The sequence below is a fragment of the Hemibagrus wyckioides genome, linkage group LG10, assembly GCF_019097595.1.
Source record: "Hemibagrus wyckioides isolate EC202008001 linkage group LG10, SWU_Hwy_1.0, whole genome shotgun sequence".
NCBI classification, from domain to species: domain Eukaryota; kingdom Metazoa; phylum Chordata; class Actinopteri; order Siluriformes; family Bagridae; genus Hemibagrus; species Hemibagrus wyckioides.
Genome location: NC_080719.1, coordinates 2,011,553 through 2,032,292, shown reverse-complemented (window position 1 = coordinate 2,032,292; position 20,740 = coordinate 2,011,553). Strand labels below are relative to the sequence as shown.

The window sequence follows — 20,740 nt, the reverse complement described above, 5'->3', positions numbered from 1 at the left end:
GGACGTGCCAACAAAAGCCCGTTCCCTCAGAAGGGACCGAGCGCTAAAATATTTATGCTGCTCCGAGGCGTTTGATGTTGGAGTGTGCTGGACGCCGGATCCTGCCAAAACCAGCGGAGGTGGAAGAGGAATCTGAGAAACGTTTACGCCGAAGGAGAAAAAGAAAGAAAGAAAAACAAGCCGGTCTGCAGAGAGAGAGTGAGATGGGAGAGAGGCACGGATTCTGAGAAAGATGAGAAAGTGCTGCATCATTGTGAAAATAACGGTGGATTTTTTAAAATTTAATTCCTGTTCAAAAATCAGATCTGAATCAAAAAATGTCTTCTGAAGTGATGATCATCCATCCATCCATTGTCTATACCTGCTATAGGGTCACAGGGATCTGCTGGAGCCTATCCCAGCACACATTGGATGAAAGGCAGGGGTACACCCTGGACAGGTCACCAGTCCATCACAGGGCCGCACATATAGACAGACAACCACACACACTCACACTCACTCCTATGGACAATTTAGAATTAATCAACCAATGTACATGTTTTTGGACTGGGGAGGAAACCGGAGTACCCGGAGTAAACCCACGCAGGCTCGGGGAGAACATGCAAACTCCACACAGAAAGGACCCAGGATTCCAACCACTAAGCCACCGTGCTGCACAAGTGCTGAACAATAAAATATTAATTATCTAATTATTAATACTAATGATCTAATTATCTAATGTCTAATTATTTATATTGTTGGTTCATTATCATCACACCATGAACCCTTAGCAAAGTAGCTAATTAACTAGGTAATTAGAATTATTTTTTTTAATTTTGATTATTCTGACCAGAAATAAATCCTAATTCATTTGTTGTTGTTTAGTTTGTAAGTTCATCACCTAGTCTGAATGTTGGGTGCCAATATTTTTACACAATACCCAGAGTTCACTCCTGTCTAGAGGTAAAGTCCCACAGGTAAGCGGAGTGTGCGGTTAAACTCATGGAGAAGCAGGAAGTGGGCGTGTAAATCCATAATGTGACCCTGAATATAACATCACTTCCTGTACAAACTGGTTTCAAACTTCTTTCAGTAAAGGTCACATTTACATTTTCCTCATTGTTCATCATATTATATTCAAAATATTACTGTAATATGTAACACGGATACTTGACTAGCACTACTGCCGCGACTACAGTTACTGCTATCATACTGATACTAGTGATACTGAGAGCATTAATGTTACTACTACTGCTACTGATACAAGTATTAGTTATCAATACTGCTACCCATACTACTGCATCTGCTACTACTGATACTATTGCTACTACTTCCCTGATTACTAGTACTACTGCTACTGTTACTATTACTACTACTGCTACTAATTCTGTGATTACTACTACTACTACTATTGCTGCTACTGCTACGTCTGTGATTACTAGTACTACTGCTACTGTTACTATTACTACTACTGCTACTAATTCTGTGATTACTACTACTACTACTACTACTACTATTGCTGCTACTGCTACGTCTGTGATTACTAGTACTACAGTTTCTACTACTACTACTACATCTGTGATTACTAGTACTATTGCTACTGTTACTATTACTACTACTGCTACTAATTCTGTGATTAGTAATTACTAATTCTTTGTACTACTACTACTACAGTTATTGCTACTACTTCTAATACTACTATTACTACATCTGATTAGTAGTGCTACTACTGCTTCTTCTACTACTAATACTACTGTTACTGCTACTACTATTACTACTACTACTACTACTACTACTACTACTACTTCAGTGATTACTAGTCCTCCTCCTCCTCCTACTACTACTACTGTGATTACTAGTCCTACTACTACTATTACTATGGCTGCTTCTACTACTACTACTACTACTACTAATACTACTAATACAACTACTGTGATTACTAGTCCTACTACTACTACTACTACTGCCACTGCTACAACTATTGGTACTACTTCTAATACTACTATTACTACGTCTGTGATTACTAGTACTACTGCTTCTACTACTTCTATTTCTACCACTACTGCTACTTCTATGATCACTAGTCTTACTACTACTACTGCTTCTACTACTAATACTACTACTACTGTGATTAGTAGTACTGCTGCTGCTGCTACTACCATCTATCTATCTATCTATCTATCTATCTATCTATCTATCTATCTATCTATCTTCTGCTACTACTACTACTGGTACTTCTGTGATTACCAGTACTACAGCTACTACTACTAATAATAATAATAATGCACCAAATAACAATAATGAACAAGGGAAAGATGTATTTTTAAGACTCTGCCTGAAACCTTTTTCCCTTCTAAAAAAATCGATACTAAGATGAGATGTTTTGACGTGATGTGGTCACTACCTGAAATGACTATACTCTAGAACGGCCTTTTCACTTTTATTCCTATTTCTGACCACTAGGAGGCGCAGATTCTCACTCCAAAGTATCAGCTAACCTCTGCAGAGGATTAAGAGTTCCAGTGTGGAATTAGTCAGGCTACAACACGCTAGGAACAAAAAATATTTTTAATAAAGTCTGCGATTAAGTGTTAGGGGGAGAAAAAATAAATAAATAAAATAAATAAGAATCCGCCGCTAGCCCCGCCCCCTGTCTGTAACCGTAAACCAATCATAAGATGTCATGCTTAAGTGATTACTGAGGAATTTCTCCTGGTGAGGTGCAGCATGGAGTAGTGTGGGTTAGTTATTAACAGGTTGAATCTTAGGAATAAGTTTATTATAGCATTAAGGAGTGTGTTGTTGTTGTTGTTGTTATTATTATTATTATTATTATTATTATTAACGCCTCTGTTATTAATAGCGTCTTGGATTTTTTTTTCTGATAATCGACTTGTTTTAACACTACCCCCAGGAGTTTGCGCTTCCCCTTTAACTGGAGCAGAGAAGAATGAAAGAAGAGTGAAGCGGGATCATGGCGGCTCCGCTCGGCCGGGACACTCTACCTGACCACTGGTCTTACGGAGTGTGCAGAGATGGACGAGTGTTTTTCATCAAGTGAGCGAACGGATCGTTTTATGGATCGTGTATTGTCCTTTGTTTTTTTTGACGGCTGCTTATACGCATTTCGCGTCGATCTCCTAGCCTAACAGGTGTGTGTGTCTGTGTGTGTGTGTGTGTGTGTGTTTTCCTTTCATTTTCCAGCGACCAAACTCGCAGCACCACTTGGCTCCATCCCCGCACTGGAGAACCTGTCAACTCGGGCCACATGATCCGATCAGGTAGGAAACGTCCGAGTCGTGAACTGGCCCTTACACCCTGTAGCCTTTAAATCAGTTCGTTAACTCATTAATGATCAAAAGATTTCCAGGAAGCGGGATTCGATTGTTTTTTTGTTTGATGCGGAACTTCAAAGTCACACGATCCGAACCATGAAAAACAAACAAACAAACAAACATCAAAGGGCGTTCTGCTTTAAGTTTACTTCTCACACGAGTGAATTAAACAGTGTGTGTGTGTGTGTGTGTGTGTGTGAAGTGTGTGTGTGTGTGTTAACTCTATGCAGCTTAAAGATACTGTGTGTTTTGTGCTCGTGCAGATTTACCGCGGGGATGGGAGGAAGGGTTCACGGCAGAAGGCGCGAGCTACTTCATCAAGTAAGAGCTTTTTAGCCCGTATTTACACTGAATGGCGTGTGTGTGTGTGTCTGTGTGTGTGTGTGTGTGTGTGTGTGGAGGTGAATTGGAGCTGCATTGCTTTCTGCATCAGCGCCTCCCGCCAAGTCCGGATTGAGGAAGGAGCGCTGGAGATGCGCAGTGTGTGTTTCTGTCTTTATAGGACGGGATTGTCTGCTCTGGAGGTGACACACACACACACACACACACACTCTCTGTGTGTAGCTTTAAGTGCAAGATTTGTCCACGTGCACATGTGCTTTGGCTCTCATTACGATACAAATACACGAAGGGAATTTATTAGCGCCAGTGCGGGGGTCAGGAATCGATCCAGTTGTGTTGGACTGGAGGCTTGGTGATTTGAGCAAAATATCGTATCGCGGTTATAGTTGTTTGCGGTGCACGTGCGAGCAAAACGGCTGTGTAAAAAAAGGAAAATCCCAGATACTTGTATTGAATGACTGACAAGAAAGAGTTTGTTGTGTCAAATCAGCTTTATTAAAAATATATACAAAGTGATATCATGATATCTACAATATAATTGATCATGATATTAATATCATATCGTTATATCTCCCAGACCTGCAGTACGTACAATGTTATAGTATATCACAATACTACACATCTGATCATTCCTTCATTATCCTTATTCCTATAAATGCTTGGTGTTCTTCCCGGAAACGCTAGGAAGGAGGCTGGGATACACACTGGATGAGATGCCTGACAGAACATGACAGGACACCACAGACATTTGCACACACAATGACACCTCAGGAAACTGGAGAACCAGCAGGAACCGCACACACGCACATGGTGAGAATGTGAGAAGCTCCACACAGAGCTCAGGAACACAATAAAAGTTTGTATGGATCATGAAGAGAGCAGCATGATAGAGATCCAGCTTCGATCCTGAGCTTCGGTTTACTGAGTCAATGTGGAGTTTTGTGTGTTCTCCAAGATCTCCAGTTTCCTCCAACCTCCCCAAATCAGTATAGGTATAAATGAGTGAATGTGTGGTGTCCAGTGATCAACCTACTTCCCATCCAGGGTGTATTCCCATTTCACATTCTCAGTTTTTCCTGGGATAGACTCCGAATCCGAGTGTAAAGGACTTGAATGGATAATAATTTGTCAGTTGCAGTGTGTATAAGTGTATAAGTGTGTGTGTGTGTCTGTGTCTGTGTCAGTGCTAGTCACTAATAAGCTGCTTTGCTTGTTATCATGCGGCCACGCCCCTCAGCTCGAGTAATGACATCACGGACCGTAGAAAGATGTGATAAACGTGTGTGGAGATGTTTCTGTAGAAATGTCCTGAACCATTACTACATAACTATCACTACATCAGAAAATAAAAGTTCCAGGAAGAACCAAAAGGGATTCTCGCAGTAATGCTGTAGATAGAAGAACCATTTTGGGTTCCCTCAAGAACCTTTCAGTAAAATGTTCTTCAAAGAACCCATTTTTTCTTGGTGACATAAAGGACATTTTTCCGCTACTAAGAACCTCTTATGCGATGGAAACATTCCAAACTCAGGTTCTTAAATGATTCTGTGTCATGGTGGATGGTTCTATGAAGAACCTTTAACATCTAAGGTTTCCATAACACACAAAATAAAACACACCACACTCTTAAAAATAACAGTTCTTTATTGCTTCTGTGTCAGGGTTCTATGAAGAACCTGTAACATCCATAACACATAAGGTTTTTTTAGATTATAAAATATTTTCTACGGCACTAAGAACAGAAGGGGATCTTTTAAGAACTGTTTACTGAAGGGTTCTTTGAGGAATGTCTATGGCATCACTGCAAAAATCCCTTTTTGGATCTTCCTGGCAGCTTTGCTTTTAAGACAAGATAAGATAAATAAGAACGTTATTAATCCAGAAGGAAATTCTGTGCCAGAGACAGAAAAAAAAAAAAAAAAAAAAAAAAATATATATATATATATATAAAAAATATCTGAGAGTGCATGGATGTTAAAGGTTCTTCATAGAACCACACACCCTGGCAAAAACCATATAAGATCCTTTATTTTTAAGTGTGTATAGGATATGTGTTTGACTTCCTGTGTGAGTTTTGAAAGATTTTTTATCTCTGGTCGAAGTGTCAATTTTTTTTTTTTTTTGCTTTTTCTCCCAAACTGTAGATGTAAAAAACAAAACAAAACAAAACAACAATTCTACACTTAAAAACGTTTCTTTAACTAGATTCACAAACTGAGTGGACTTCCTCATCCTTTAGTACAATATCTTTCATAAGATTTAAGATGATTTAAGATCTCTGTATGTTTTAAAGAAATACTCTCTATAATATACACAAACACGTAAAGACTTGTGATTTAGGATTATTTCTACTCTATTACTTTGACTTAACGTTCACGTCGGCGATCCGTCTCACGCTTTGAGCTCAAGGTCGAATCGCTGCTTTTCAAAAAGCGAAGCGAGAAAGTGAAAAATTAACTCTGTTGATAATCTTTGACACAGAAATATCCGGAAGACTGAACATCCAACATCCAGACTGTTCTGTTCCATATGAGTCCGAAGGAATTTTACTTGCGTTCACGTTTCATCCTTTAGATCAGAATGTATTACATTATAGTTAGATCTGAGAATTACAGACCTGAATGGAGGAGAAGCAGGACAGAAATCGTACAGAAAGGTGTTTTAGAGCTGAGTATTAAGGCTAAAGCTGTGGAACTTCAGCTATTTGAAGTATGGGAGGTTTTTTTTGTTTTTTTTTGGTGCATGCCTCGAGTCAGTTCAAAGGTTCTTCTGCTTCTGGGGTTTGCTAACATCTCACTTTCATTTGGAATTTTTTATAGAATCTATAACATTGGGGAAGTTGTAGTTTAATGGTTCAGGTGTTGGTCTGCTGATCAGAAGGTTGTGAGTTTGAATTCCCGCTCCACCATGCTGCCACGGCTGGACCCCTGAGCAAGGCCCTTAACCCTTAAATACTCAGTTGTATAAAATGAGATAAAAATGTAAGTTGCTCTGTATAAGGGTGTCTACCAAATGCCAGAAATGTAAATAAAAAATGTATAATGTATGTGGATGTTTTTAAATCTACATAATAAACTGGACAGTGGAGTAAAAATTCACTGTGGACAGGGATGTGGTAGCTTAGCGGTCCAGGTGTTGGACTTCTGATCAGAAGGTTGTGAGTTTGAATCCCAGGTCCACCACCCTTGAGCAAGGCCCTTAACCATCAAATGCTCAGTTGTATAAATTGTAAGTCGCTCTGGATAAGGACATCTGCCAGAAGGACAGAAATGTAAATGGACAGATAAATAGTCAGGAATCTTGTTCAGATGTGTAAGGATCTCTTCTGATTGGTCAGGAGGTGTTGATTAGATCTCTAGAACAGCAGCACATCACAACTCTATATACATTAACACGCTTGTTGTAATGCTCTATCGTTGCTATAGCAACAGCTCATTCGCGGAGACTCAAACAGCTAACACTCTGGTAATAATAAATAGATATAAATATGTGTGATGTTATTGATCTGGTAATGAAGATGTTTATATAATATTTATGGAAGGAGTCAGTAGGGGATGCGGTAGCTTAGTGGTTAAGGTGATCAGAAGGTTGTGAGTATGAATCCCATGTCCACCAAGATTCAAGATTCAAGAAGCTTTTATTGTCATTTCAACCACATATAGCTGGCGCAGTACATAGTGAAATGAAACAACGTTTCTCCAGGACCTGGTGCTACATAAACATACAACTACTAGTACAATACAAAAACAACAAACACCACCACAGAGCTAGGACAGAAGTTTGTCTTAGCCACGTAAAGTGCACAGTGTGCAGCTAGGTGCAAACAGAGCATAGACAAGACAGTGCAAAAAAGACAATAAATACAATAAAGACAACACAAAAGAACACAGGACACTTAGCGTTGAAAGGAAATAAAAGAACGTGTACTGGAATGTAAGTGAAATAAAATAGATAAAGTGAAATGATGTAGAAAAAAAAAGTATTGTGCAAAAATATTGTGCAAAAATACACAGCAGCAGTTGAGGTAGTGCAAATAGAATAAACATAAGTATAACTATAAGTATAAACATAAGTATACCAAGCTGCCACTGCTGGGCCCTTGAGCCTCAACTACTCAGTTGTATAAGTTGCCCTGGACAAGGGCGTCGGCTAAATGCCAGAAATGTAAATGTAATAAGTATCAGATGTTAAACTGGCGCTATTTGAACATGAGGAAGAGAAGAAGGAGTTAACAAAAGATGATTTTTTTGGCCACACCCCTCGGCTTGAGTAATGACAGATGTAGAAAGACTTGATAGACGTGTGTGGAGGTGTTTCAGGAAGAACCAAAAAGGGTTTTTTTTGCAGTAATGCTGTAGAGGAACCATTTTTTGGTTCCCTAAAGAACCTTTCAGTAAAGAAACATTTTTTCTTGATGCCATAAAGAACATTCTATAGTCTAAAACATTTTTCCGCTACAAAGAACCTCGTATGCGATGGAAACATTCCACACGCAGGTTCTCAAAAGCTTCTGTGTCAGAGTGGATGGTTCTATGAAGAACCATTAACATCCATTGAAGGTTTCTATAACACAATGTTCTATAACGAATAGGGTTAAAAGTGTAGCTATAAATGGATAAAAACTACGACGAGTTTTTGTATAAGAAATAAAATATTCTCATTGTTGGCAAATTGCTGTGAAGAGCAAAATAGATACTGCTGTTATTGAAAAATAATCAACTTTGTGTAGCTCTCTAACTTTAATGTTAGTGTTTTAATGTTTAAATGGATTGTGTCGTCGTCGTCATGGTAACAACGAACCAAATTCAGACAGCTGTTAAGTGAATTGATGTGAGAACGGCGCCGTAATGATGATGACTCGTTCTAGATAACTAGCAATTTATTCAATAATTAAAGAAGCTTCCATGACATGGGGAAGTTCCTCATTTGCATATTCACATGTTGTTGTTGTTTTTTCGGCTGCTTCCTGTTTGGGGTCACCAAACAGGAAGCTGAGAGTTAACTCGTCAGTGGCTGGGTTAGCTCCCTACCTGGGAATTGAACCTGGGCCGCATCAATAAGCTGGACCACCAGGAGGCACTGCCTCATTTGCATATTCATATATTCGTAGGTGATATTTTAATCTTTGGCCTGTTTTACTATTTCAGTGCATGTGTTTAAAAAGTGAGACTTGGATCATTTTAGGACGAGAAGTCAGGGATTTCGGATGCAAACGCTGATGGATGTGATTAGCATAGCAGTGAGAAAATATTACCTAAAAAGGAAACAGAAATGAAATGTCACAGAGGATGTACAAATCCTTGTCCGCTCTCCCTTCGTCTTTCCGTGTCCGGCGGATCGTCGTTGGTCATGTGATCACGTGACCGTATGAATTTATAACGACAGAGATTTACGAGGCGATCTCGTTCTCCCTTCACGCCAAAGTCACTCTAACCGTTCGTCTTCATTTAAGACATCAAAGCTGTTCTCTGAGTCCTCCGCATGGTCAGGACGTCCTTCATCGCTGCCTGATTATCATGTCTGTAATTTCAGCATGGAGTCATTAATAAGAGCAGCAGCGATTTTCTTCTGCTGTGTTTATTATTATTTTAAAATGCCGTGATCAGCTTCAGGTTGAGAGAAACACACCTGTGCCCCGTGACATCGCTTTTCATCTCCTTCAGCACCAGCATTAATCATAAACCAGCATTAAATTCCTCCTCCAGCCGCTGCTGCAGCTCCCGGTGTAACGATGAGCGTCTTCCCATCTGCAGGGCCCCGGACCAGGAGGCCAAGAGGCCAGGAGGCGTGTTTACATGTGGATTATTCTGTCTGTTAGCTTTGGAGAGGTCTCATGAGCCCTTTTCAGCAAGTACGCATAAGAAACGTGAGAAACCTCCTGTCTCCGGCTTTGCTTAGCTTAAGAAATGTTTAGCTTTCCTGTCTGGAGTTTATTCTGGATTGACACAAATTCACAAACAAACCGAATGAAAAACATCTGGAATATTCCCTTCCCTCGTATCCTGATCGTGCCCAGATATCAGACTTGATAAAAAAGTAGATCAATAATCCGCTAGAAGAAAGAAACATACGCAAGCTAAAAGAAACATTCTTTCTAAAGATTTCCATCAATCCAGCACAAACTAGTGAGAGTAAGAAAGCGGCGTAAATGTATTATTTTAGGAGATCGCTGATAATAAGGAGATTTTTTTGACAGGTGTAAATGATTAAATCTAAAAAGATTTTCCAAAACAAGATTTTACCTCGTTGGAGAATGGTTACAAAGCCAGCTCATGTATTTGTCGTAAATCTGCTGCAGAATTCCATCCTGCGGCTACGGATGTCAGAGTGTGAAGCGATCGCAATGCTTTAATACCCGAGAGACACTCCATGACAGTTTTATGATTTTTAACTCTGCTTGAAACCGTTGTCTTTCAGGATTATCCAGTCGTTCGAGGCTGTTGAGCGGGCGGTGACGGTCTGAGAGGAAAACTTGATGATTGACGTTATTTATTTGTGTTCAGAGCCGCGAGCTGACCGAAGCGCTGAGGAGCTGCACGTGTGTTTGTTTGTTGTGAAGGAAAACCCTTTCTCCTGATGTTTATATGAAAATATGAGCGGTGTGTTTAGCGATTCTGTTGCTTGGTGGTGAATTATTTTTATCTTCTGACGTTATTGCTGATGCTAATTTAATTCAAACGAAGAAGCGACACAGATTGTTAGCTCTTAAAAACAAACCGTTACAAGCTGCTTTTCTGTCATAAAACTCCTTTGACCTTTTTATTAGCGTTATAAGTGAAAGAGAAATCCCAGAATGCAGTGCGAGTTTAGTGGAATGCAGATTAAAAAAACACTAAAGTGCTGCTGCATCGCTCTCTTTACATAGAGATGAAGTGAATACCAGCAACGCACCCATGTTAACAGGTAGCTGATTGGCATTATGGGTAATGTAGGAAAGTGTTAACCAAAGTGAAAAAAAGTCAAATAAATCAGTTTGTATTATTGTGTAAGATTTCAGTCACTCAGCCTCAAAAATCTCTTTTTCTCTTGGCTTCATGTTGTTCTAGCTTTATTATTCATCACGACTTGGAGTGGCTCACCCGCAGCTTCACGCGTCAATAGCGCCGCTATAACTATTTCTTTTTTTCCCCAAAAGATGTTTTTTAAAAGAAATGTCCGGCTCACCCGCGAGAAATGGCCACAAGCCACAACACTCGCATAATAACAGGCGAGTTCATAAAGGTCACTGAAAATGATTTTAGAGCAGTGTTATTGCTGACAGTTTTATTGTCTGCTCGCATGAAAGGCGGTCTTTGTGTGGAATGTTCGCTCTGACAAAAAACTGGACGACAGCGACGGCACAAATGTCACGCCGCTGAAAAACGGTGCGTGTCCTGGCCTTAGAGAGGTTTACACTTCCTGTTCGGGTTCTGAGCGTTGCTTATGTACGTCGTCACAGTGTCACATTCTGCTCATTATCATCACCGGGAAAAATCTGCTTCATTGCTCGCTAACTACCTTCGTAAACAGCTTAGAGAAGGATGTGTCTCAGCTCTCGCTTCCCATTTTTCCTTTTTTAACCACTTCTGTTAGAGATTTCTGCCATATTTAATTCTCTTTACTCATCATTTTACAAAGCCTTCTCTCTTTTTAATATTTATAATAATTACTATATTATGTAATATTTAAAATTCTGGCATTTGGCAGCCGCCATTATCCAGAGTGACATCCACCGATCAGGCATAACACTGTGAGCAGTTCCAGGTGAAGTGAATAAGACTGATGATCTCCTCAACATGGCACCTGTTAGTCGGTGGGATATATTAGAGAGCAAGTGAACATTTTGTCCTCAAAGTTGATGTTAGAAGCAGGAAAAAGCGTAAGGATTTGAGTGAGTTTGACCGAAAGGGCCAAATTATGATGACTAGATAACTGGATCAGAGCATCTCCAAAACTGCAGCTCTTGTGGGGTGTTCCAGGTCTGCAGTGGTCAGTATCTATCAAAAGGATCCTTTAGGTCCTGGAGGCCACACCTTTCAACGTACAGGACTTAAAGGATCTGCTGCTAACATCTTGGTGCCAGATACCACAGCACACCTTCAGGGATCTAGTGGAGTCCATGCCTCGACGGGTCAGGGCTGTTTCAGCAGCAACACAATATTAGGCAGGTGGTCATAATATTACGGCTGGTCAGTGTACATTTTTTATACATTTCATTGAGCATTAAGGACCTAGTCTCAGCAGGTTGGTGGATGTAGGATTTGAAGTTTAATAAATTATAAATAAATAAATTATATCAGCAACAGAAAGTCTATAAAAAAGTCTATAGAAAGACAATATATAATACTAGGAATATTAAATGTATAATTAAACGTGTGTAAAAGTAGAGCAAAAGTGTAATAATTATGTGTAATTATTATTATAATATGAATTATTAATATAAAAGTTAATATTAATTATAAACCTATATATATTTTTATATATAAATGTAAATTTTTTTTAAATATTTTTTATATTTATAATATATTTTTAAAAACTAGGTGGAGTTATGCTAATTTCAAAGCAGTTTTTTTCCCTGGTTATGAATCAGCATGTAAACACCAATCCTGGATGTTTTTGAACACGTAAACGCAGCCCATGTGCATGAAACGGCAGATGCTAGGCTTACATTAGTGTCTCCTCAGGGCCTTTCTGTTTTCTGCTGATGTGAATATTCGGTCTGCGGTTAATGGAGAGAGCTGGACGCATGCTGGACACCCGTTTGATTTACTCTCGGCTTTGTGGCTGTCGGTTATTTAATACGCTGCTTATGACGGCTAATGGCAAAGTGCAGAGTGGCACCAGAACCCAGAAGAGACACAGAGATGTTTTTCATGTGATCTTTTACATCCTAAGCTGGCTAACTGACCAACAGTGTGGGAGGGACAATTATTTTTATTCCCATATAAGGCAGCATCAGTGCGAATCAGCTCTGAAGATCTTCTCATGGATCTCCCTTAACTTTCTATCCTGATGGGCGGGGTCTTTTCCAGCATGGCTCCGCCTCCACACCTCGGAGCTTAAAGTGTCCGTATTCGTGTCTGTAGTAATATTTAGACTTAAAGTGGGTGTGGCCTGTCACATCAAACCTCAACCCTACAGTTATTTTCTATAAAAATTGTATTTTATTTATTTATTTATTTATTTATTTTTTACTAGGAAACCTTATTTTTATTGTTGAACAGATGGAGGTTGTCATGGCAATGCTATATCTTGACAAATTAACAGTGGTTGTGTAATTAAACACTGAGAAACTTTTACTCCTGGAGAAATTTGCACTGTTTTGACCAATGTGTTGAAGTTCACTAGCAGCTAACTAGTCAGATTGCTAACTTAGCTAATGCCTGTGATTAATAGACAGTGGTTGTTATGGCAAACTTAAATTTAGAAGTAATCTGCAGCTGTTAAAATGGTGAAGTTTAAGACTTTTACTGCAGTCAAACATTTGTGACCAATGTGTGCGGATTTTGAACTAGCCAACTAGCTAATTTAGCTAAAGTTTTTTTTTTAGCTAAAGTTTAGCTAAATGCAAATCGAGATGCTTGTCTCAGTTAGCGTAGCAGTGCCAGGCTAATCTGAGTGGTGTATTAGCGAAGTGTGTTATTATCGTATCCAGGACAGGAAGATGGTGTGTGATTTGTAATGAGCTAAATTTTTTTCTGGAACACTTTGCTAACAGAGATACAGACTGTTTGTTTAGGCCTGAATTAGCTTCAGTAGCGCTGACGGTCGGTGTGAGTCGGGGGTGAACTCTTGTCCTGACACCCCCCCCCATCCACCCTGTCCCCATTGTGTGCTGAAGAGGCTTAGCCCGGTCCAAGTCCACATGTCGCTGCCCTGACAACGGCCTGTTTCGGGTGCAGCGGGCTGCTGGAAATGAGAAGCGCCGTGGCACAATGGAGGGACTGTTAAGCTCGAGCGAGCGTAGTAAAAACGCTCTCTTGTACCCCCCCTTCCCCTTAACCTCCCCCTCCCCTTCACCCATCACCCATCAAAATGTCCACCAGCGCAACCCGTACACACATTCCTCAACTCCGACGAGTCCATTAGAATTTTCAATACGATAATTTATCAGCGAAATGTTTTTGTTTTCTTCTTTGTGTGTCTGGACACTAGTTTGACTGGAAAACTTTGTTCTGGAAGGTTCTCCGTAGCGCAGCCGTGATGTTGAAAGTCACACAGGAATGTCTAACGCTCCACTTGTGTGAGGAGTTGAAAGTGTTTTCCTCGAGCCACGCAAACGGATACCTGCGTGAGTCAGGCTGCATTGAAGTGCTGCAATCCTATAGCTCCCTGAAGACTCGGCTCCACAATGAGGTTCTGCCGGGACAATATTCCTTTTGTCTCTTTCCCAGAGGAAAAATGCTTAGGGAAAAGGTTTCTCAGGAGATTTTAAAAACACCTCTCATTTTGGTGACAAATTCGTCAAAGAATTGATTAAGAGAAATAGAATGAGATTAAGAAAATTTGTAAATGAATTGAATTTTATTTGTATAGCAATTTTAACAATGGACATTGTCTCAAAGTAGCAGAGAGTGGGATTATAAATCATTATAAACACAGAGTGGGATTATAAATCATTATAAACACTGAGAGTGGGATTATAAATCATTATAAACACTGAGAGTGGGATTATAAATCATTATAAACACTGAGAGTGGGATTATAAATCATTATAAACACAAAGAGTGGGATTATAAATCATTATAAACACCAGAAGGTGGGATTATAAATCATAGGGATTATATATATATATATATATATATTACACAGGGATATAAAAACACAACCCCCCCCACACCACCCCCGTTACCCCCTTTGGCCTTTTTGGGCCTGCTCTGACCAATAAAACCCGCCAAACAGAGTCTGGGAATCTTCCAGGAACTGGTGTATTTATGTAGAAGGCACCTGACACACACACCTGAGCTCGTTTGACCGATCATGTGACTTCTGATGGTGACTAACCTAAACACAAAAGGGAAGAGGGTGGTGGGGGTGTATGGAGGGGGGTAAATACATATGTCTGCAGTCACTTATACAAACAGCTTTATGTATAAATCAAAATGGAGTCCAATTTCAGTGGAACGTTTCCAAAGGGGGGGCAAATACTTAAACAGTGACAGACAAGAGAATCTCCAGACATGATAATGGCATCTCATAGATCTTTCCGGATGCTTCTGCTTTACATCCCAGCTGTTACATGAGATTTTACATGAGGCGGTGACATACGTCGTCTGACCTGTACGCAAATTTCCCTCAGATGGTCCCATGCTAGCTGAGCTAGCTCTTACACTGACAGAATAATACATAAAAAGAGAAAGTCGGTCATGTTTTGTTCTCTCCTCTAATCTGGGTCTGGTGTAGCACCTGAGGCGGAAATTAGTGACAATTAGCTACGCACAACGCGTAAAGTGTGAAGGGAAAGTCAGCCACTGAGGTCCCTACAGGCGCTAATCTCTCAGCTCTGCTAATGGAGCTGTGTTTTTGCCATATTAGCAGAACAGATTTATGATCCATTGTTCATTTGGGGTCATGCTAGCTCCTCTTATTCACACACATTTATGCTAACAGCTGGCTTTCACAGGGTGTGACAAAACCAGCTGTTTACTGATCACACTAGGAGCTATGTTTTAATCACAGAAATCATGCTAGGAGCTATAATGTATTCACAGGTATCATGCTAGGAGCTATAGTTTAACCACATAAATCATGCTAGGAGCTATGTTTTATTCATAGAAATCATGCTAGGAGCTATGTTTTAATGACAGAAATCATGCTAGGAGCTATGTGTTAGTCACAGAAATCATGCTAGGAGCTATGTTTTAATGACAGAAATCACGCTAGGAGCTATGTTTTATTCATAGAAATCATGCTAGGAGCTATGTTTTCCTTTCACAAAATCATACTAAATCACACTAGCTGGTTTTCATGTTAGTGGTTGATGCTAATTCAATAAAAAAAGATGCTAGCATGACTTTTCTAATCACACCAAAACATGTTAGCTGCTCAAGCACAATCATGCTAGCAGCTATTTTTCAGTGACATCAGACCCTGCTAGTAGCCGTTTGTTCAAAATCGTGCTAGCTGCTACAAAATAGCGCTAGGAGCTATTTCCCTTTCATGAAGATCAGCTAGCAGCTGTCTTACAACCACAGAAAAAATCATGCTAGTTTCGCCGTTGAATAGCTTGTTTTTTCCGGTTTTTCCAAACAAATCCCTTTAAATCCTGCTAGCAGCCACGTTTCAAACCTTCTAAACAATGCTAGTCGACATATCCATTAATTCATTTTTATTCTTACATGCTAGCAACTCTTTTATAATCACACCACATTTGACTAGCAACTGATATGTTTTTCTTATTAGACCAGTTCTCTAGAAGCTCTTTATCTTTCACCAAGTCATGCTAGCTGCTGTTTTTTGATAGCAACTGTTTCTAAAGCTTGATAATCATTCTTGTCATGCTAGCTGTTGTTTTCCAACCATGCTATATCACGCTAGCAGTTTCTTTTCCCTCAAAACTCTTTTCCACTCACATAATGCTAGCAATTTGTATTTTATTTACACCAAAATCATGCTAGAAGCTATGGTTATTTCACCAAGTCATGCTAACTGCTGACAGCAGCAGTCATGCTAAATCAGCTGTTATTGCAAATGTGTGCTAGTTATTAAATAATATGATCAAAATATGTTTATATTTTACTTTTTAGCTCAGTTTTATTCCTTATTACTCTGCGCGTGTTGGATGTGTATTTAGTCGCTTGGTCTCACAGCGCGGAAAGTCATTCGGAGGGAAAATAAACCGCTCTGATGGCTGATCCGTAGCATCGATCTGACGCTAAGAGCCGTTTCTGGAAATTCTGATCAGGAAAAGCCTCAGGAGGTTTAACAGAACTCACAGAACCAGTCGGACTCACTGTGCTGTAATGCTGCTGCTGCTGTTGCTGACATTACATTTATTTGTAGACGGGCGTGTCCAAGGCTGGTCAAACATGTCTGTAGGATCGTCTCTCAGCAGCGTGGGCGAAAGTTCCTCTTATTCAGAGTCAGAATCAGTCAGGTTATTAGAAACACCTTCATGTCTTTCACTTCTCTGATGTCACCAGATTTTTATTAAATAGTAGCGTCCAAGATGATTTTTTAAAAATAATTTTAAATAACCAGATTAGTAAGAAACAATGAGTTAGATCCATTTTATATAAGATAATAAATAAATAAATAAAATAAATAAATAAAAATAAATGTAAAAATGAAAAAAATAAAAAAAAACCAAATAAGTAAAATAAATATAAAAAATAATAAAATATATATAAATAAAAAACAAAAATAAATAAAAAATAATAAAAATAAATGTAAATATATTAAAATATATTAAATATATTTAAATAGTAATAAATATATTAATATATTAAAAATAAGTAAATAAAATTATAAAATAAAATAAATAAATAATATAAATATAAAAGAATAAAAAATATGTAAATAAATAAATAAAAAAGTAAAAATCTATAAAAAAATCAATAAAAATAATACAGAAAAATATTTAAATAAAAAACAAAAATAAATAAAAATAAAGGTAATATATAAATAATAAATAAATAAAATTGAATTAATTAATTAAATAAATAAGATGAATATAAAACAATGTAAAAATATATTGAAATAAAATAAATAAATAAAAATAAAACAAAAAGAAATCCCTGTCGACTCACATTCAAGTGTATCTGTAATAGAAAAATAAACGACCCTCACTACATCACCCTCACTACGCCAAAACACGATATTAGCACTCAGCCAATCCGAGAAAGTCCAAGAATGGGGAAAAATCTATCCTCTTAGCAAGCTGGATAAAAGGGTCCCATATTTTCCCAAATGCATTAGGAGAACAAAAGTGTTTTTTAACCTGATAAAATCAGGGATAGAAAATACTGACTATACAAAATATATGCATTATAACGCTGTATGAGTTGTCCTGGCTGTAATGATCAGATTATTTGAACAAATTTGGTTTAAAATGAACAAAATTGCGAGCGCATTCATTATTCATCAGCACGGAAAATAGCATTTGATTCAGCTGGTGATTTTTTTAACTAATGAAGCCGTGAGAAACTAAATGAAACAAGGTCATGAACTTATTAACGTGAGGTTTAGATCTTTTAATCAATTATTTGGATTTGTTTTATGAATAAAACAGTGTGTTTTCCTGTAAAGAAAACACCTCCACAGAGAGTGAAGGATAAATTGACCCAGCACACATCTGCTACTCTGAAACTTTAAACTTATTCATAACATCATCCATAAAATCTTCTCCTTTGGTCTCTTTTGGTCTTCTCTTTTATAATCTTCTCCTCGGTTTCTGCCGCGTGATTCAATCGATTTGAAGGCAGCTGGTTATCAAACTCCTTCATACACAAGGCTGTAATCAAAAAAAAGGTCAGAAGTTCACCTTGGCTGAGAGACAGCAGTAAGCCACAGGGTATAAATGGACCCTATCTGGGTCCCATGCCAGGATTTTTGGACTTTGGACTCGATCGTAATGGCTTTACTGTGTTTATTATATGGATATTTGTCTCAGTAAGTTTTTGAAAGCTCCTCCTGTCGTCCATGGCATTAAAAAAATAAAATCAAGCTTCAGGGCTCCATTTGCCATGACAGATAATGTAGAGAAACTCTTTCAGCTAGCATCCAAAATCTGGTTTTGATTGTTTTTATATTATCGATCTGTTGCTACAGCGATACAGAAGCTTTTGCTTTTCTGATTTTTAAAATGTATTTCTTTCCAAACCACCCTGATAAAATAATCACCTTGCAGAAAAGCGAATTTAAAGAGACGTGTCAGGTGAAAGACGTAGCCGCTTCTGGTAAATCCTGTCGGATCTCGTGAGACGATCTCTGCGATGTGTTTAGTTGGGAAAAAAAGGCGCTAATTATTAAGCAGCATCTTATTGGACTTGTTAGTTTACTGTTGCATGGGGTATATTTTAAAAAATGTGGTCTGCTGTGATGTAGTAAGGCTCTTCTTCTTCTTTGACACTTTTAAATATTTGAGTATTAGCCGTCTGATGCACGCTAGCTGCTCTGCTGCAGGATGCTTGCACCGGTGTTTTTTTTTTAAGCTACCTCTCTCACGCCTGTGTGCTGTGTGAGGAGGAGAATCAGGGCTAAAGTGATTATGCTGCGTTTTTCACTGAGGAGGAGGAGGAGGAAGAGGAGGAGGAGGAGGAGGCAGGACCCTTTGCGCTGTGACAGGACTGCTTAATGATTTCCCTTTTGCGGTGAGGCTCGTGCGCAGTGAAGCCGCAATGGACCAAACAGGCCAGGAGGTGAGAAAGTGAGAAAGCGAGGGGGGGTTGGAGCAGAAACCCTATTTCACAATTCACTTCCTGCACCATTCATCACGCAGACGCAAGGTTAAACCACCCGAATAAACACCCGGGATGGTGAATGAAATTTTTAGCTCGAACTGGAATTTTAGTTTGGTTTATTAGCGTGTCAGATTGTCCATCAAGCAGCAGCAGAAGCAGTGTCATGGCACGGGATCATCACGTCCACCATGAGCGATGGAGGCCATGCCAGGCTAAGAACACATTGTTTGGGCAATAATAGTATACAGAGAATGGGGCAGCGTAGAGGAAGAAAAAAAAATAAACAAAGACGGGATTGAAGGGAGGACACAGTAGGTTCCTGTGTCTGACGCTCAGAGGCCGTTCCATCAGACATGATTAAACGGGCCATATTTAACCCCCGGAGCTCGTTCAGAACGCGTTGACATTCACAGACGAGATGATGTGCATTCACCATAACCGTGTGCCTTAAACACCATGGGTGTGCAGGCAGAGCCGAAGCGAGAGAGCCGACGCAGCGGACCCCCGGGCAGAGGTGGCACGGGATCTAGCGTCAGCATGGGCATCTGCTGCGGCTGCTTACCTCCGCAAGATGTTAATCAGGATCGGGAGGAGGTGCCGGTTCATCTGGAGGCTATCAGTGAGGAAGCGGATGAGAGCTCCATGGTGGAGGAAAGGTAACGTGGTTAAGATCGATGCAGCTTTAGGAGCAAAAGTTTGCTTTTTCCTTATTTATTTATTTATTTATTTATTTTTTTGCCTTAAACTGCAGCAAGTATCCCCGAGTCCTCCAATAACCTCTAACTGGATCTCGCTCACTTTTATTCTCAGTGATGAAACAGAGATGACAGAATATCTACTGCATTCTGTCAAATATAAAGAAATAAATAAATAACTCCCAGCGGGAAGAGATTGCAATTTAAATTGCACCAGCAGACGGTTTTGCCCTTCAGAAGCCGAGCAGGAGAAAAAATAAAAAATAAGTGTTCTCATAAGGAACAGCTCATGAAGTTGAGGCAACTCGCTTGTAAACAATGCGTGCTGTTTGTTCCGACTTTCCGCTGTTCGCTTGGTGGGATTTTGCGATTCGGACTATGACAGGAATCCGGGGTCGGCTCACGTGTTCGTCTGTGCTGCAGAGGAGAATTATGACGATTAATAATAATGAAAGGCCTTTTTTGTTGTGGAAGTCGAGGGTCGTGGGTTTGAGTCTTACAGCACCAGACTTACAACAGTGTTTAATATTTATTTATTTTTGCTTAATAATTATACTAATACGTCGGCTCTAATGAGACTCATATTTTTCTTGATTTTTCTCTGAACAGATTCAAATGCATGTGTTAACGGTTGAGAGGTTTATGTATCATCTAAGGAAGGAGTCTCCGGTGTCAGTGCTTTATAACAGTGTTTCAGGATGGAGGGATTTGTGCATTTTGCAGTTTTTTCAGCTGCAAGTGATTGATAGAATGTGTAATATACACCGATCAGCCGTAACATTAGGACTTAATATTGTGTTGGTCCCCCTCCTTTTGCTGCCAAAACAGCCCTGACCCGTCGTGGCATGGACTCCACTAGATCCCTGAAGGTGTGCTGTAAGTATCTGGCACCAAGATGTTAGCAGCAGATCCTTAGAAGCAGAAACTTTTTGATAGATACTGACCACTGCAGACCGGTGACATCCCACAAGAGGTACAGTTTTGGAGATGCTCTGATCCAGTTGTCTAT

The 20,740-nt window shown here is 39.3% G+C and overlaps 1 protein-coding gene and 1 long non-coding RNA gene across 13 annotated transcripts in view; one reads left to right on the top strand and one right to left on the bottom strand.

The window, feature by feature from the left end:
* The first annotated feature begins 2,628 nt into the window (after positions 1 to 2,628).
* plekha7b (pleckstrin homology domain containing, family A member 7b) overlaps positions 2,629 to 20,740 on the top strand; it is a 115,196-nt gene continuing 97,084 nt past the window's right edge. For 11 of the 12 annotated variants that reach the window (XM_058401771.1, XM_058401754.1, XM_058401762.1 and 8 more), the window contains exons 1-4: positions 2,629 to 2,720; positions 2,894 to 3,036; positions 3,184 to 3,260; positions 3,578 to 3,635. In XM_058401771.1, coding sequence (XP_058257754.1) covers positions 2,954 to 3,036; positions 3,184 to 3,260; positions 3,578 to 3,635 — 218 coding nt within the window. In that variant the 5' untranslated portion in view covers positions 2,629 to 2,720; positions 2,894 to 2,953. Of the gene's footprint in view, positions 2,721 to 2,893; positions 3,037 to 3,183; positions 3,261 to 3,577; positions 3,636 to 19,380; positions 19,693 to 20,740 lie in introns of those variants that run through there. The other variant, XM_058401751.1, reaches the window with a different exon arrangement.
* On the bottom strand, positions 7,271 to 10,016 carry LOC131360922 (uncharacterized). Its single transcript, XR_009205929.1, has 3 exons — positions 9,899 to 10,016; positions 9,285 to 9,708; positions 7,271 to 9,176 (listed from the first exon to the last, which is right to left on the bottom strand). It is a non-coding gene; the product is annotated as an uncharacterized LOC131360922 (long non-coding RNA).